The 16,206-nt window shown below is 46.0% G+C and overlaps 2 protein-coding genes and 1 long non-coding RNA gene across 14 annotated transcripts in view; 1 reads left to right on the plus strand and 2 right to left on the minus strand.

The window, feature by feature from the left end:
* The window catches only part of FKBP5 (FK506 binding protein 5), a 131,358-nt gene extending 127,159 nt beyond the window's left edge, over positions 1-4,199 (plus strand). For all 12 annotated transcript variants that reach the window (XM_014529594.1, XM_014529596.1, XM_014529600.1 and 9 more), the window contains 2 exons: positions 2,221-2,460; positions 3,094-4,199. In XM_014529594.1, the coding sequence (XP_014385080.1) occupies positions 2,221-2,460; positions 3,094-3,198 (345 nt within the window). In that variant the 3' untranslated portion in view covers positions 3,199-4,199. The remainder of the gene's footprint in view (positions 1-2,220; positions 2,461-3,093) is intronic.
* A 115-nt stretch (positions 4,200-4,314) lies between these two features.
* On the minus strand, positions 4,315-9,356 carry LOC106723979. The gene is made up of 2 exons (XR_001359732.1): positions 8,963-9,356; positions 4,315-6,692 (listed from the first exon to the last, which is right to left on the minus strand). It is a non-coding gene; the product is annotated as an uncharacterized LOC106723979 (long non-coding RNA).
* A 5,160-nt stretch (positions 9,357-14,516) lies between these two features.
* LOC102261646 (leukocyte immunoglobulin-like receptor subfamily B member 3) overlaps positions 14,517-16,206 on the minus strand; it is a gene marked incomplete at its 5' end in the record, with an annotated part of 6,107 nt that continues 4,417 nt past the window's right edge. The window contains 3 exon segments of the mRNA XM_014529582.1: positions 14,517-14,896; positions 14,975-15,139; positions 15,883-15,935. Of these exon segments, the coding sequence (XP_014385068.1) occupies positions 14,777-14,896; positions 14,975-15,139; positions 15,883-15,935 (338 nt within the window).

Here is a 16,206-nt window from a genome sequence, read left to right on the forward strand (position 1 = left end):
CTGGCCAACCTCCCACTGCCTCAATTGGCCGCATCACCAGCCAGGCCAAGGGACCCCACCTGTGCGTGAATTCATGCACCAGGCCTCTAGTTTATAATAATGCATTATAAATAAAAGTTTCGATAAGAAACAATTTTATCCATGACCTTCCTTAAATTAATACCACTTGGTATCAGATTATAACTTGGTATCATATAATTCCTCAGGTTCAATTTAATAAGAACAGATGTGACTTAAGCCTTTCAGGACTTTAATAAAACTGCTCATACTGAGGATATATAAGGAAGTCACTGTTATCATCATATTTATTCCCTAATTAGGAATACATATAAATAGTGTGAAAGACCCACCGAGCATCAGGAGCCCTCTCCCTTTTACATTTGTGTTATTAATACTGTTCCTGGGCTGTGAACCCAGGTGTTCGTGAAGTTGTCTGTCGGAAGCGTGATTCTGGTGTTCTTATGCACATGTATGTGATGCTGACTGTTAGGGCAGGTATCTGGTCTCAGAGCCAACAGTGTGTGTTATGCTATGGGTAAAAGCTAACAATCAATTGTATCTGAAAGATAAACAGGGATAAGAAAAACAAGCAACAATTTCATATATTCTTTGTAAGATTATTTTTGAATTTTAAGATCTTGAGTTTTGTGGATTAATATATTCCTATCATGTTTTACTCAATTTTTGCCTAAGAAAAAATGTTACTGTTAATTACATTTTAAGCTTTTTATTTTTTATTTTTTATTATAGTAGTATAAAGTTATTCAAGTTCAAAAATTACAAACCATACAAGAAAGTAAAAGTTCATTTATAAGATTCCAGTTGACCATCTCTCCCAAAACCACTCATTGATCTCACACATATTCCTTCTGTTTTTTCCATACAGTGTAGAGTAACATATATGTATAAGTTCTTTTAAAAATTAGAATGTGTAGATTTAGACATATAATTTTATAAAACGAGGACATTTTTCTGCATATTATCAATCTGTCATATAACTCTCCTTCAGTCTTTTAAATATCTATTGAGGATCCATTGCACGCATCTGTGGTTTATCTCACCATCCCTTTTGGTAGATATCCAGGTTGTGATGTTACAGATTACGTGGTGTCTCTCTTTGCATACTTGTGGGATTGTTTCTATAGGATAAATTCCTAGAAGTGGAAATACTGGGTCAAAGACAATAATTTTAATACAGTAACATTTTAAATTTAAATATATATTATTATTGAAGATTATCAGTAGTTTTTTCCTCAACTGACAAATTTTTTTCATTTCTTATTGCACATTATTTTCATTGTTTTACTTCTGTGATTGCCTGTTCACCACCTTCGACTGCATTATTGGTCTGTTTTCAGTTGATTGAGACAATCTATACATTATGACTCTGAACGCTTTGTCTGGCAGTAGGGACACTAGGACCCCATTCTCCTTACTTGTCTTTTAACTTGACATGGCATCTTTTTCCATAAAGAAAGTTTTAATGTTGACGGAATCAAATCTGTCTTTTCCTTTCTGGTTAGAAGTCTTCCCCACCCTAAGAGTATAAAAATAACCCCATTCAGTACTTGCAATACCTACTCCAACTAGGTTTACTTTTTAAAAAAATAATTTTAAAAATCTATTATTTTTATTGGGCAGTGCATGTAAATATACTTGATTTAGAACTTATTTTTGTGTTTATGATGTGAGGTAAGAATTAAGTCTTATTTTCTACATGGATAACTACTGCTTTGACCCCATTTTTTTTTGTGTCAAGTTAACCCTTTCCTTACTGATTTACATAGTCTGTCTTGCTTTGTTCTGCTCCACTGACCTGTTTGTTCACGGACTACTAACCAAACTGTTTTAATGTCAGTAGTTGGTAGTATATCTTTTTCTCAGGTAAGGCAATTCTCCTCTTATTATTTTTGTTTATCCAAAATGTTCTCAGCTATTCTTGGTCATTTACTCCTTTCAATTGAACTGTAAAACGAACTTCTCAAGATCCCCCTTCCAAATCCTTTGGGGTCTTTAGAGAAATTGTATTAAACACAGGAATTGGTTTGGGTAATTAGTTGTTTTGATCAGTAGTATGTAATAACCTTGAGCACATCTTTTCAATACACTTTTTCTAATTCCCTGGCTAGAGAGCTTTAGTAAGTTATTTAAATACTGAGTTTCTTTCAAAGTCCCACAAGTCACACTCATTCTTTCTGAAACATACACTTTGTGTTCCAGGCCCTGGGACTAGACAGTGCCAATGAGAAGGGCTTGTATCGGAGGGGTGAGGCCCAGCTGCTCATGAACGAGTTCGAGTCAGCCAAGGGCGACTTCGAGAAGGTGCTGGCAGTCAACCCCCAGAACAAGGCCGCGCGGCTGCAGATCTCCATGTGCCAGAAAAAGGCGAAGGAGCACAACGAGCGGGACCGCAGAATCTACGCCAACATGTTCGCCAAGTTTGCGGAGCAGGACGCCAAGGTGTGTGCGGGGCGCACTGGCCGTCGGGGAGATCGGAACTGACCTTGCCCTTTGATTTAGAGTCTCGGGACAGCTCCACACCCAGGCATAGCCCAAGGAAACAGGTTCTGAGCTGAGAGGCTGGGCTGGTCCAGAGGGAGCGTGGGGCTGCTCTGCTCACCAGGGCCCGTAGTAGAGGCACTGGCCTGTCCATGCAGGAGCTGAGGCAAAGCGACTGCCTAGACATGTACTAAAGCTTTTATTCTTTTTAAGAAAATCAAGCACATCAGGTTTTTTCCAGGTAATACCTCCATGTTGAGACCTCTGTTTGCCAGGAAATGGGCTGTGGTGGGGCTGCCCACCGCATGCCCTCTACTTGGAGGCTCGGGAGCCAGCCTGGCACGGGGTGAGAGAGGCCTGCTCCCCGGCTGCAGGCTGCGTTCTGCTCCTGAGCTCACCTTCCCCTCCAGCTTGCCACAGGGACCTGGTTATCAAACAGTGGAAAGCTGGTCATTTTAACTGAAGACAAGTAACCACTCCCACTCCGTGGGCAGCTGGGAAGCCTGAGTAGTCCTGTGCTGCCCTCTCCCATTAGAGCGGACAGATGGTCTGCAGGCCAGGAGCTAACTGAGCATTCCACTCTTTCTTCCTCAGGAAGAGGCCAGTAAAGCAACGGGCAAGACTTTAGGAGGGGTCACCAATGAAAAAGAAACAGGAAGTCAAGCAGTGGAAGAAGAGAGAGCCAGGGGCCATGTATGACACCAGGCAAAGGAGGGAAGAGCCTCTGAACTCGGCCCTCCTCCACGGGCTTTCCCCAACTCAGGACTCAGCAGTGTTCAATGTCAAGTTCATCATAGTCTCTGTGATTCTGGAAGCAACAGGCAAAACCAGTAGCTTCCCCCAGACCACACCCTGCTGCTGCCCAGCGCTCTCACCAAGGGGTGGCAGGGACCACTCCGGGGGGGACAACAGACGGCTGCCGGCCTGGAGACAGCCAACAGCGGAAGTCCAGCTCATTTCAGTTGATGTCAACTTTCACTGCCCAATTCAGGGTCCCTTGAGATAATCCTAACAATTTGGGGCTATTAGGTTTTACATTTAATTGAATTTTAATAGCAATTCAGAAACCTGAAAATAAATGCTTAATGAATTTCTCCTTTCTTACAGTTGGATGAGGGAAAGGAGGATGAAGTTGTTGTTTTTAAATAACTGAAGTGCTGCAAATGCAACTGTTGTGTTTTTAACCAACAGAACCCACAGTAGAAGGGTCGGTGCCCCGCAGGCCCACAGCCGCGTCACAGACTGGAAAGCCAGGACCTCAAGGCCTCAGGGCCACTTGCTTGCTGTCGTAGCCCAGCCCCTGTGAGCGGCCACCTGTGGCAGTGGGTTTCTCCCACGCCCAGCCCGCCCTCAGCAGGAACCCTGCCACTCCCAACTCTCCCGCAGGGACCGCGGCAGAGGGCTTCTTCACGGTCTCTCTCTGTTTGGGATGGAGTTCTGAGAGGCTGAAATGTGAAAAGAGCAATCAGAACTGCGCTTGTTTTCCTTCCTCTATTCCTTTTAGGGAATAACTGAGCGCAGTGCTGCCTGCCGGCATCGCCACTGTGCAGCACCTGATTCCATGCTGCCCGCTCTGAGGGACGTAGACTGTTCTCACAATACCTCTGACTGGAGGGGATGTATCACATATCCTCTTAGGATCCATGCAGCTTTCTTTGTTGTCTTTTTAAATTTACTGGCTCATAAACATTTGTATACTGGTTTATGAACTTATTTACACTCCTTTCTCATGTAAAACAAACAAAAACCTTGACTTTTTACTATTAAGTAGCTGAATTTTTTTTCAATCCTCACTTGAGGGTATGTCTTTATTGATTTTTTTTTTTTTTGAGAGAGAGAGAAACATCCATCAGTTGCCTCCCAGACATGCATGGACCAGGAATTGATCGAACCCACCACCTTTCGGTGCAGGGGACGACGCTCAACCAACTGAGCCACACTGGCCAGGGCAGTAGGTGAATTTTCAAAAACAAACTCTGCGGTTGAAAAAAAATAAGTAGTTGTTCTTCTACATTAGGGTTTTCCTTGCAGGTTGCCACACAGTGGCTTTTTTTTTTCCTTTTCTGAGAGCTTCTTTATTCTGGTGAGTTGTGAAAAAAACTTCCCATGCAGGTACATCTAGCTTACAATTTCCGATACTTGGACATTGCGGTAGGGCAAGTCTTAAATCTGTATGTGTAGTTGAAGGTTAGTCCTTATGGATAAACAAGATTGACACTGGCCTTCTATTCCCACCACCTAGGAAACACTCTTCGGAATGCATTTGGCAACCCAAGGGAACATTCGCTTCACCCTGCAACATTTCTCTCAAATCCTAAAGAACACTGCAATTATATTTTAGATTAGTTTTAATTTTTATTGTGGTTTTAACAAAATAGTTTTATTATTAGGTTAGGACCCATGTTAAATCTAAATATAAAGTCACTTCCTTTTATACCTGTTTTCTTCTCCATGGAACAAATGGAATTAAATTGTGTTTCTCTTTTGTTGGTAACAAAAATCCTTTTTAAATGCTCACTTATACTTTTTTCTTTTTTCATAAGATACTTCTTTTTAAAGCCCCAAATCTTACCTAGAAAATATAAAAAGCAAAAGTTGATTTTGCTTATTTGCCTCTTAACTGTTTAGCATTTATAGCTCTGTTGACTAGAGCATGACTCCAGTGAGCCCACGATTGAGATTTGACCTAAAAAGGCCAGTTAGCAAACATAAAAGTGTCCAAAATGAGATTAGCCCAGCGACTGTCCCAAGTGTGTATGTGCCCCCCGGGGGAACAGGCAAGAGTGTGGATTTGAGCAAACAAGCAGAAGGGGCCATCACCACTCGAGAAAAAGAAATGTGTCAAATCCAGTAATCTCAAACAGGTGGTCTAGAAACCAGCAGATGTCTTTGAACCGTCTTTTAGACTGCATATGGAGTGGGGATGAATTAAAAACAAAATTTTAAAAACCATTCAGATGCACATTTCGTGTGTTCCTTAAATGCAAAGTGTGATTTCACATTGTTCTTGGTGTTGCTTGAATAGTCTTCAGGAAGGGTTGCTTGGGCTGGAAAGGACAGTGGGCCACATTGAAATGAGACAGAAACCTGGCAGGGCAGTGCTGCCCTGCTCCTTGCTGTGTTCACAGCTCAAAACCAGCATTGGGCTCACGGCGGTGAGGATGCGTCTTTGTTCAAATGACCCAAATAACCAGAAAAACAAGAGGGTTTTGTTTTTTCATGACCCAGGGGGATTCCACCATTTTAAGTGGTTGTAAATTAGGTTCAATTTGGGCAATGAAGAAATTTAATTTGCCCTTTAATAAATACGAGAAATAGAAGCAAGCCTGTGCCAGGTGATGCTCTGTGTTAAGCACATTTCTAGTTAAGTAGCATATTCCATCGGATACTCATGCTTACATACTCTGGAGGCTTTAGGAGATGACGCCACAGATTGTGAGTCATTCACACGCTACAAAGGGAAGGTGGCGTGGGGCTGGGGCAGTGGCACACCTTTCTCCAGGGGTCCCATCAAGGTGTACAGATGGGTCGGTGCAGGCTCCAGGCACCTTTTATTCTCTCAGTTCCTTGTGACATCTCTGGAGTTGAGTTACACTCCTCCCCATTGGCTGCTAAGTTATTTAGTAATGAGATCATCCTCTTTGCATATTTTTCCGAAGCAAATATTGATCTCGCTAGGGATCTTGAGATGAGCCAGAGAAGAAGTCCTGGCGGAAATTTGTGGTCCTGGCTAATTCGAGACAGCCTGCACCTGATCTAAAGCCTGAGGCATATCAGTGAAGAGCTTTGTTCATACCTATTTGGTTGTTCCAGCAACACTGAACCCCTCTTAGCATGGCACATTAGAATGTATGGGAGACTGTCACCAACACTGGTGAGAAATACATGGTATTTTAGTTTAGTCACAACCCCAAACTCAGAATTCCCCCACCTAGCTGTATGCTATTCCCATCGATTGGCTGCTTATGTGTTTGAATAGCAATGACCTAAAAGGACATTCTCTAATGGCTTGAAGACGTTTTGGGGAACTCTTGGTACATCCTTTCAGATTTGTCACATCATGTCTGACATTTCTTTTGGAGGTAGGAAGAGGATATAGAGAAGGCACAATAATTTTGATGCTCCTATATTGGCATAATTTATCTCGACCTGTAAGTGCACATAATTCATGTGTGACCTTAATAATACATGACCTTAGAAAGAAGAAGAAAGGAAGGAGAACCAAGATGGCGGCATAGGTAAACACTGGAAATTGCTGTCTCGAACAACCACTTCAAAAATACAACTAAAAGACGGAAAGGACATCATCCAGAACCACAGGAAGGCTGGCTGAGTGGAAATTCTACAACTAGAAGGAAAGAGAAAAGCATACCGAGACTCAGAGGAGGCGCAGTGCGGAAGTAAAATACTAAGGTGCAGAGTGCATGCGGAGTGGGCTGGCGGCAGAGGGTGCAGTTGTCGTTTTCAATCGGGAGGGAGTCTCAGGCTCTGAGTTTATGTGTGATAGTACTATGAGCAAAGACCAAATCCATTTCTTTGTTGCATGTGGTTAGTATTCATCCCCAAACCTATCATTACATGGGAATCACCTGGGTCACTTTTAAAAATCCAAATGTCGATAGGTAAACACCGCAGACTGCTGCCGCAAACAACCACTTCAAAAATACAACTAAAAGACGGAACGGACATCACCCAGAACCACAGGAAGGCTGGCTGAGGAGAGACTCTTCAACTAGAAGGAAAAATAACAGCACACCGAGGCTCAGAGGAGGCGCAGTGTGGAAAATACTCAGGTGCGGAGGTGCGCGCGCAAAGCGGGCTGGTGGCTGAGAGCGCGGTTGTCGTTTTCGGTCAGGGGGGAGTCTCAGACTCTGAGCTCCAGATACGGGCGAATCGCTGGGGACTCGGACTCAAACGGGAGAAGCGGGAGTGTCTGGCATCAGTTGGAAGGCAGCTTTCCCTCCGAGGTTTGCAGCGGTTCCTGGGGTTCTGAGAAGCAGAGCCTCTGGGAACGGGACTGAGAGGGGCCATAACCGCTCCCTCCGCCCGCCCTGTTGAGCCCGCCCCGCCCAAGCCCTGCGCAGAGCCATTTGCCAGATCGCCTCAGGCAAAGGCTAGATTAGCACCTCCCCAGAGGACAGAAGTTTTCCGCGGCAGACACAGCTGATTCACACAGCCAGTCGGCCTGGTGGTCAAATCCCTCTAGTATTAACTACAACAATCAAGGCTCAACTAGAACAAGACTGCGCACAAAGACCACTAGGGGGTGCACCAAGAAAGCATAAAAAATGCGGAGACAAAAAAACATGACAGAAATGGAGGATATAGAGCTAAAAAACGCAATTTTGAGGGCTTGCAATAAACTTTTGGAGAGCTTCACGAAAACTAATGAGACCCTCGATGCTATGATAAAGAAACTAGAAATTAAGCATACATGCTCTGAAATAAAGAATATTACACCCAATAGCAGACCAGAGGAGCGCAAGAATCAAGTCAAAGATTTGAAATGCGAAGAAGCAAAAAACACCCAACCGGAAAAGCAAAATGAAAAAAGAATCCGAAAATACTAAGATAGTGTAAGGAGCCTCTGGGACAGCTTCAAGCGTACCAACATCCGAATTATAGGGGTGCCAGAAGAAGAGAGAGGGCAAGATATTGAAAACCTATTTGAAGAAATAATGACAGAAAACTTCCCCTACTTGGTGAAAGAAATAGACTTCCAAGTCCAGGAAGCGCAGAGAACCCCAAACAAAAGGAATCCAAAGAGGACCACACCAAGACACATCATAATTAAAATGCCAAGAGCAAAAGACAAAGAGAGAATCTTAAAAGCAGCAAGAGAAAAAAAGTCAGTTACCTATAAGGGAGTACCCATACGACTGTCAGCTGATTTCTCAACAGAAACTTTGCAGGCCAGAAGGGAGTGGCAAGAAATATTCAAAGTGATGAATAGCAAGAACCTACAACCAAGATTACTTTATCCAGCAAAGCTATCATTCAGAATTGAAGGTCAGATAAAGAGCTTCACAGATAAGGAAAAGCTAAAGGAGTTCATCACCACCAAACCAGTATTATATGAAATGCTGAAAGGTATCCTTTAAGAAGAGGAAGAAGAAGAAAAAGGTAAAGATACAAATTATGAACAACAAATACACATCTATCAACAAGTGAATCTAAAAATCAAGTGAATAAATAATCTGATGAACAGTATGAACTGGTGATTGTAATAGAATCAGGGACATAGAAAGGGAATGGACTGACTATTCTTGGGGGGGGGAAAGGGGTGTGGGGGGTGCAGGAAGAGATTGGACAAAAATCTTACACCTATGGATGAGGACAGTGGGTGGGGAGTGAGGGCGGAGGGTGGGATGGGAACTGGGTGGAGGTGAGTTATGGTGGGAAAAAAGAGGAACCAATGTAATAATCTGAACAATAAAGATTTAATTTAAAAAAAATACATGACCTTAATAATACATCACTGAATGTAACTCCTAAGAAGCATCCTGCTGGCGCTAACTGCTACCCATAGATGGACAGTCAGAGCAGAGTCCCTAATGCAGGCTTCCCCGAGGACTGAAGGTCAGGAACAGGGAGACCCTGTGGCAAAGTGGTGGTCCCATGGTTATCCAGGTCACCTGATGCCCTTAACTCCAAAATAGGTTGTTTTATAGTCTGAAGCATGAGTTTCTTGGCATATGGAATGAGATGTTGGTAGTCCCTTAAAATCCCTAAGCATTTGGTAGAACTGAAATGGCACAGAGCCATAGGCCTCACATTCTACTGTGGAGTGAAAAAGAAGGCTCTCTTACCCTTGGAGACAGCATGGAGGGACCTGGAGAGTGCTATGCTAAGTGAAATAAGCCAATCAGAGAAAGACAAGTATCACATGATCTCATCCATATGTGGCATCTGATGAACAAAATAGATCCAGAGACATAGAAGCATGGGACAGACTGGAATCTCAGAGGCAAGGCAGGAGTTGGGGGAAGAGATTAACCAAAGAATTGTATGTATATATGTATAACCCCTGGGCACAGACAATAGTGTGGTGAAGGCTTGGAGGGGAGAGGTGGGGACGGGTCCGGTGGAGGGAGTCAATGGTGGGGGAGGCGACATCTGTAATACTTTTAATAATAAAGACAAAAATAAAATTGAAAGACATAGACTGGACTGAAAGGATGGAAAAAATATTCTATGCAAATAGGAAGCTGGTGTAGCAATACTCATATTGGACAAAATAGACTTTAAAACAAAGAATGCAAAAAAATGACATTACATAACTATAAAGGGATCAATAAGAATATAACAATGGTAAATTACAACAACCAAATAGTAGCAGGTAATTACATAAAGGGAGAAAATCACAGTAAATACCCTATTTACATCCATGGATAAATCATCCAAACAAAATTAATAAGGAAATAATGGCCTTAAATGTCACATTAGGTCAGACCAATTTAATAGATATTGATAGAACATTTCATCTAAAAACTGCAGAATAAACAAGTACACGTGGGACATTCTCCAGGATAAATTACATATTAGGCCACAAAACAAGCCTCAATAAATTCAAGAAGATTAAAATTGTATCAAGCATCTTTACTGACTACAATGGTATGAAACTAGAAATCAACTATAGGGAGAAAAGTTGGGAAAAAATACAAATACGTGGAGACTAAACAATATGCTACTAAACAACCAGTGGATTAAAGAGGAAGTATAACAGGAAATCAAAAACTTCCTTGAGACAAATGAAAACAAAAACAGAACTTTTCAAAATTTATGGGATGCAACAAAAGCAGTTTTAAAAGGAAAGTTCATAGTTACATAGGTCTACCTCAAGAAACAAAATAATAATATAGCCCTAGCCAGTTTGGTTCAGTGGATAGAGTGTCAGCCTGCAGACTGAAGGGTTCCAGGTTCAATTCCATCAAGGGCACATGCCCAGGTTATGGACTTGATCCCATTGTGGGGCATGCAGGAGGCAGCCAATCAATGATTCTCTCATCATTGATGTTTCTATCTCTCCCTCTCCCTTCCTCTCTGAAATCAATAAAATATATATTTTTAAAAATTGATGTAAAGAATCTAACTTTACAGCCTGGCCGGTGTGGCACAGTTGGCACATAGTCCTATGCATCAAGAGGTAGCTGGATTGATTCCTGGTCAGGGCACATGCATGGGTTGTGGGCTCAATCCCCCAATAGGGCCATGCAAGAAGCAGTCAACCAATGTTTCTATCTCCCTCTCCGTCTCCCTTCCTCTCTCTCTCAAATTAACAAAAACATTTTTAAAAATTTTAAATAAAAATCTAACTTTACACTTAAACTAGAGCTCAGATCAGCAGGGACAAGCTCACCCTCCAACTGTGCAACTCAGGGCAATGTCACTGTGACAATGAGCAGAGGGGAGATGCAGGGAAATAAGAGAAGGAAACAGGTCTCCCCCTCTGGCCCCAGAGTGTGGTTCTCTTCCTATCCCCGCCCCTGGTCAACTCCCCTTTCTTGCAACAGCATCCACCCCAGCGGCCTGGGAACGCGCCTCTGAGTCCCTCCTCCCCTCAGTGCCCTTGTTCCTCAGGAAGGTCTCTCCCCCTCGTCCCGGGTCTCTGTCTTCACCGTTAGTGGACAATAGGTGTGTTATTCCTCCGATTTGGGGAACAAAACGGATTCTTATTTATTTAATTTTTATGTAAATATATTTTTATTGATTACAGAGATGAAAGGAGAGGGAGAGAGATAGAAACATCCATGATGAGAGAGAATCACTGACTGGCTGCCTCCTGCACGCCCCACACAGGGGATCGAGCCTACAACCTGGGCATGTGCCCTGACTGGTAATCAAACCTCACCTCCTAGTTCATAGATCGATGCACAACCCCTGAGCAATGCCAGTTGGCTGATTCTCATTTAAATGGTCTTCCATTGTCCGTTAGGTGTGTGACCTTCACCCTCAACTATACAATCTCTTGAGTCTCAGTTTCCTCTCATGCAGCATGTCGTCAAGAACCCAACTCCTTAGAGCAGTGGTTCTCAACCTGTGGGTCGCGACCCCTTTCGAACAACCCTTTCACAGGGGTCGCCTAAGACCATCGGAAAACACATATATAATTACATATTGTTTTTGTGATTCATCACTATGCTTTAATTATGTTCAATTTGTAACAATGAAAATACATCCTGCATATCAGATATTTACATTACGATTCATAACAGTAGCAACATTACAGTTATGAAGTAGTAACGAAAATAATTTTATGGTTGGGGGTCCCCACAACATGAGGAACTGTATTAAAGGGTCGCGGCATTAGGAAGGTTGAGAAGCACTGCCTTAGAGGGTTGTGGGGTCGGTGCCGTGGGACCTGGAGGGAGCCGTCCTGGTTTACTTCCACACCTGACTAAGCCTGTGAGGTGAGCCATGAGTGGTGTTGTTCAGAACTCGGCAAGAATCGGATGATTGTTATACCAACATACAAATCCCTGTGTGGTCCGGATACTGAGAAAGGTTATGCACACTATTTCTGAAACATGTGGCCATCCTCATGCCCAAAAAGGGAAGTGGAAGCTCCCCAGATGGAGAGGGAAGCAGAATAGACAACCACTGCGAAAGCTGAGTGGCTACTGTGCCTGGGTACAGCCAGAAGTCATCAGTGTGGAGTTTCCCACCTCTGTGTGGGCAGGAGAGGGACCCCAGGTGGCCACACACAAGGAGGGGATCTGGACTCAAGATGAAAGTTGGAAGCCCCCTTCACATGCTTTGGATATGGGCACTGGGGTCTCTCTGTCCATGGACCCAGCCCGTGGTCAGCAATGAGCTACATGTCCCCTGTGTGTGTGTGAAATGGATTCAGTCCATTCTAGCCGGGAATGGGCGCCTGTCCAGGTGTGAGTATGAGGCTCACCTTTGGCGTGGGCCCTGCTGGGCACATCACAGTCAGATGCTAACTTAGGGAGAGAGGACACTCTCCACCTCTTTGCGTCCTGAACATCAGGACAGCCCTGGAGGGGACTCTCTGTGGAAAAGCAGGTGTGTGGGAGGGGAGTGTCCAATAGGAATGGACATGAAAGGGAAACCCCAGGGGGTGAGAGGAGGGAAGGGCTTGCCTCCCATGCACCCACCTCTTCCTCCCCGCCCCGCCCCTGTCTGCTGTCCTTCCTTCCCCTCCCGTGCAGGATGGGAGCACCATGGCTGTGCCGGCCCAGCTCTCCCTGACACAGCTATCAAGTGGGACCCCTTCATGTGAAAAATGCTGCAGACGGTGGTGCAGGCCCTCCCTGAGGGTATTGGCTTCTGATGCTGCTGCTTTCCAGATCTGACACTTGGAAAGGTTTGGGATTAGGTGACCCAGAAGGCAAAGGTGTCCTGAGCAAACAGGAACTGTTCATTGCTCTGTGTCTTGTGCATGTACCCAGAATGCATTGCAGGTGTCACTGAGGAGCTTGAACCTGGCTGTTCCTCCACCAACACTTCACCACACCCATAGTGCCTTGCTGGACAGCGGGACCTCTGCTGGGTCCCAGGGGCTGTAAAATCTAAAGACAAGGCCAAACACGGTGCCATTTTTTATCATTTTAAGCCCCGGACATGGATTTCTGTGGGAAGCCGCCTACTGTCTTCTCTAGCAGAGAGGTGTGGACAAGGAGACTGGAAGGCTGGTGACCCTTGAAGCCCTGGCAAAGGTCAGGGCTATGCACCCACTGTTTAGTCAAGACGATGGTAGCTGAAGCAACTTCCCCACCAAATCCTTACTGATAAGATAGTCTGCCTGTTACTGGAAAATGCCGGCCTAAGGGCTATGGGTGGATCCCAAACTCAATTAAAGGGTGGCAAGGCCTGAGCACAAGCGGAGTCCATCCTCTTGGGATGGGCTCTTGTCTGGCCCCCCAATTTCCAAATTATCTCTTGTCTCGTCTCTTTCATTTGTGTGTGGCCCCTCTTCCAGATCCTGAACCCTGAACCAGGCGGGACGTGGGGGAACATTCACAGATTTCTGTCTGGTGATAAAGGGAAACCAGCATCACTCACCTCGAAGCTGCCTGTGGCTGCCCTTGGAAGCCCTTGGGAGCTGAGTGGTGTTGGCCATGGTGCGATGCTCGCGGAGATGAGCCTGCAGGTGCCATGTGCTTGGTAAAGGGCACATTGGAGCAAGCACCTGTGCCCATGTCCTGGCCTCCAGCCTTGTGCCATCTTCTAAGAGGAAAACGTGGGTTGGATCCCCTGCAGAAAAAGCTAAAGAGGATGACATCTTCCTGGAAACTGAGAAGGACATGGATGAGTTTGTGTCTGGATAGGAAGTTTGTGAGATCTTCCTGAGACAGGTTTACCTTCTACCTGACTAGCCTACCTAAGGGTTTAACGTGACGCTGTGGGAAGCTTTCAAAGGAAATGTTTGCCTTGGGTGTTCACTTAACCTATCAGAAGTTAATAAAGGGCATTGATCCTCCTCACATTTTTACTCCTGAGATGCTCCCACCACCAGACAGGGTCCGTTTCCAAAGAACATCATAAAGCTCATTTGAAAATGTGGGTCATAAGAAGACTATATAAACCAGAAGTTGTTCTTCATAACAAATGTCTGAATTTAATCTACTTCCAATGAAAATAGGAAGCCGCTGCCTGTGAGCGGGGGCGGCCCTTTTCGCGTGCCTGCCCTTCCTGCCAGTCTCGATGTGGCTTCTTCTGTAAATCCTTGGCTCTGTGACTCCTCCTCAGATCTTTCATTTAGTTGTAATTCCAGTTTGGTCCTGGGAGGAGGTGAGTGCGGTAGCTTCCACATACTCCACCTCCACCTTGAAATCTGCATTTGCAGTTAACATTGGAGTTGTCAGTAGGCCCCAGGCAAAGGATTGAAGGAAGAGGACCATAGCAGCAGGCCACACACCTGGTCAGCCACAGCCTTGTAGGGATTCCATGGCTCCTGGAGGCCTGCAGGTTGGTCAGTGAGGCTAGAGGTGTGGAAGGGGGGCAGGGGAAGGAGAGCTGCTGTAGGACCGCTCGTGGCAGCTGCTGCCCATCGTTCATTTAAAGCATTCTCTTCTGTTTTTGTTCTAAATTCACACATTGATTATTGAGAAGTCTTGCTTTGATTCCAAAATGTAGGCATATTGCTTATAGAACCAGGTGACTCCCAAGAGGGTCCCAGGAGCTGCCGGGGGAGCACGTCTGGTCTCGAGGCTGGCTGGAGTCACTAGCTGAGTGTCCCTGGGGGAAGTACCTTTGCCTTCTGGGGTTCCTGCAGGCCCCCTCCTTGGAGTGTGGGGTCTGGGTCCTTCCTGGACTAGTGGATGGCTAGAGCAGCGTACAAGCTGGGCTCTTCTGGGGGCTCCTGTGTCTGCCGTCTAAGGGCCAAGAGGTTCAGCTGGGCGTAGGTCACATCCTGGGGGGCGTCAGGTGCAGCCTGGAGCAGGGGGAGAGAGAGGGATGACACCTGGTTGGGGTTGGGGAAACCTGGAGGTCTGCAGACAATGGGGCTCACCGGACTGTCCATCTGTCTGTCCTCTTCTGCTTGTCTGCCCTTTGTGTCCAGCAATTCCTCCGACAGGGAGGAAGGAGAGGTGGCCATTCCCTGCCTGGGTCTTGGTCTTGAGTGGTTCACCTGGGCGTACGTCACTCCCTGGGGGTCTTCATCCTGCCCGTTCTGCTGGAGACAGTGCCTCCTGTCAATTATCCTCATGTTGCCAAAGAGATGATTTACAATTTAAGTAGATCAGGTCCCCCTCCTAATGGAATCCGCAGGGCCTTCCTGAGCCTTGGGGCCTCTGGATGCTTCTGTGGTTCTGACTCTTATCCTAATGCGCTCTCTCTTGCTCACTTGGCTCCAGCCTCATGGCCCATCCTCCTGAAGAAGCAGGCCCTGTACCCGCTCTTTTCCCTGTCCCCCCACCATGCACTCTATCCCCTCCTCTTGCTTTATTTTCCTTCACAGCACTTTGCTCTCTGGGACACTGTCTGCTTGTTTGCGTATTGTCTCCCTCACCCACAGGTGAGCTCGCGGACTGTGGGGACAGAGTAGCTCAGGGCTGCACCGTGGCCCTGAAATGGAACCGGTAGACAGTGAGCCCCGTCACATCTGCTGGGGGAATGAATGAAGGGGATCCTGGGGACTGTGGGTGAGTCATTCATTCCTGCCTCCTCCTGAGACCCGGGGCTGCACAAGGTCAGACAGAGGACGAGGGGCCAGCAAAGGGGACCACGTAGGAGGGGCCATGAGATCACAAGGAAAGCAGGAGGAGTGAGTCACAGCAGGACGACCTGGGGGCCCAGAAGGAGAGGTCAGTGTGGACGCTGCTGAGAAGCAGGTGAGGTGGGGATAGGGAAGGGTCCATTGGATTAAAGTGGGCAACAGAAGGTCCTTGGTGGCCTGGACAGGAGCAGGGGTCTCACCCGAAGATCCAGCTCCACGCTCTCCCCAGGCTGTGGGTCCTTCATGGCAGCATCTGCTGGGGCAGAACAGGGGTGTGTCTCCTGGCAGGTCCCCGCCTGCTCCCAGATGGGCCTCTAACCCAGGGTGAGATGAGGCACCAGGTCACACAGTGCGCATCTCAGTCCTTCTCACCCCTGACCCCACACCCTCCCAGCCTAACCCTCCCTATTGCCTCCTGAAATCCCTGTGCCCCCTCGCCCAGGGCAGCTGTCTCTCTCTCACAGAGGGGCTCCTCCTGGGCATCTGCAGCTGGGCCGCAGCTGGGGGAGGAGACAGAAAAGTTA

The sequence above is a fragment of the Myotis brandtii genome, unplaced genomic scaffold (genome assembly GCF_000412655.1).
Source record: "Myotis brandtii unplaced genomic scaffold, ASM41265v1 scaffold687, whole genome shotgun sequence".
In the NCBI taxonomy this organism is placed as follows: domain Eukaryota; kingdom Metazoa; phylum Chordata; class Mammalia; order Chiroptera; family Vespertilionidae; genus Myotis; species Myotis brandtii.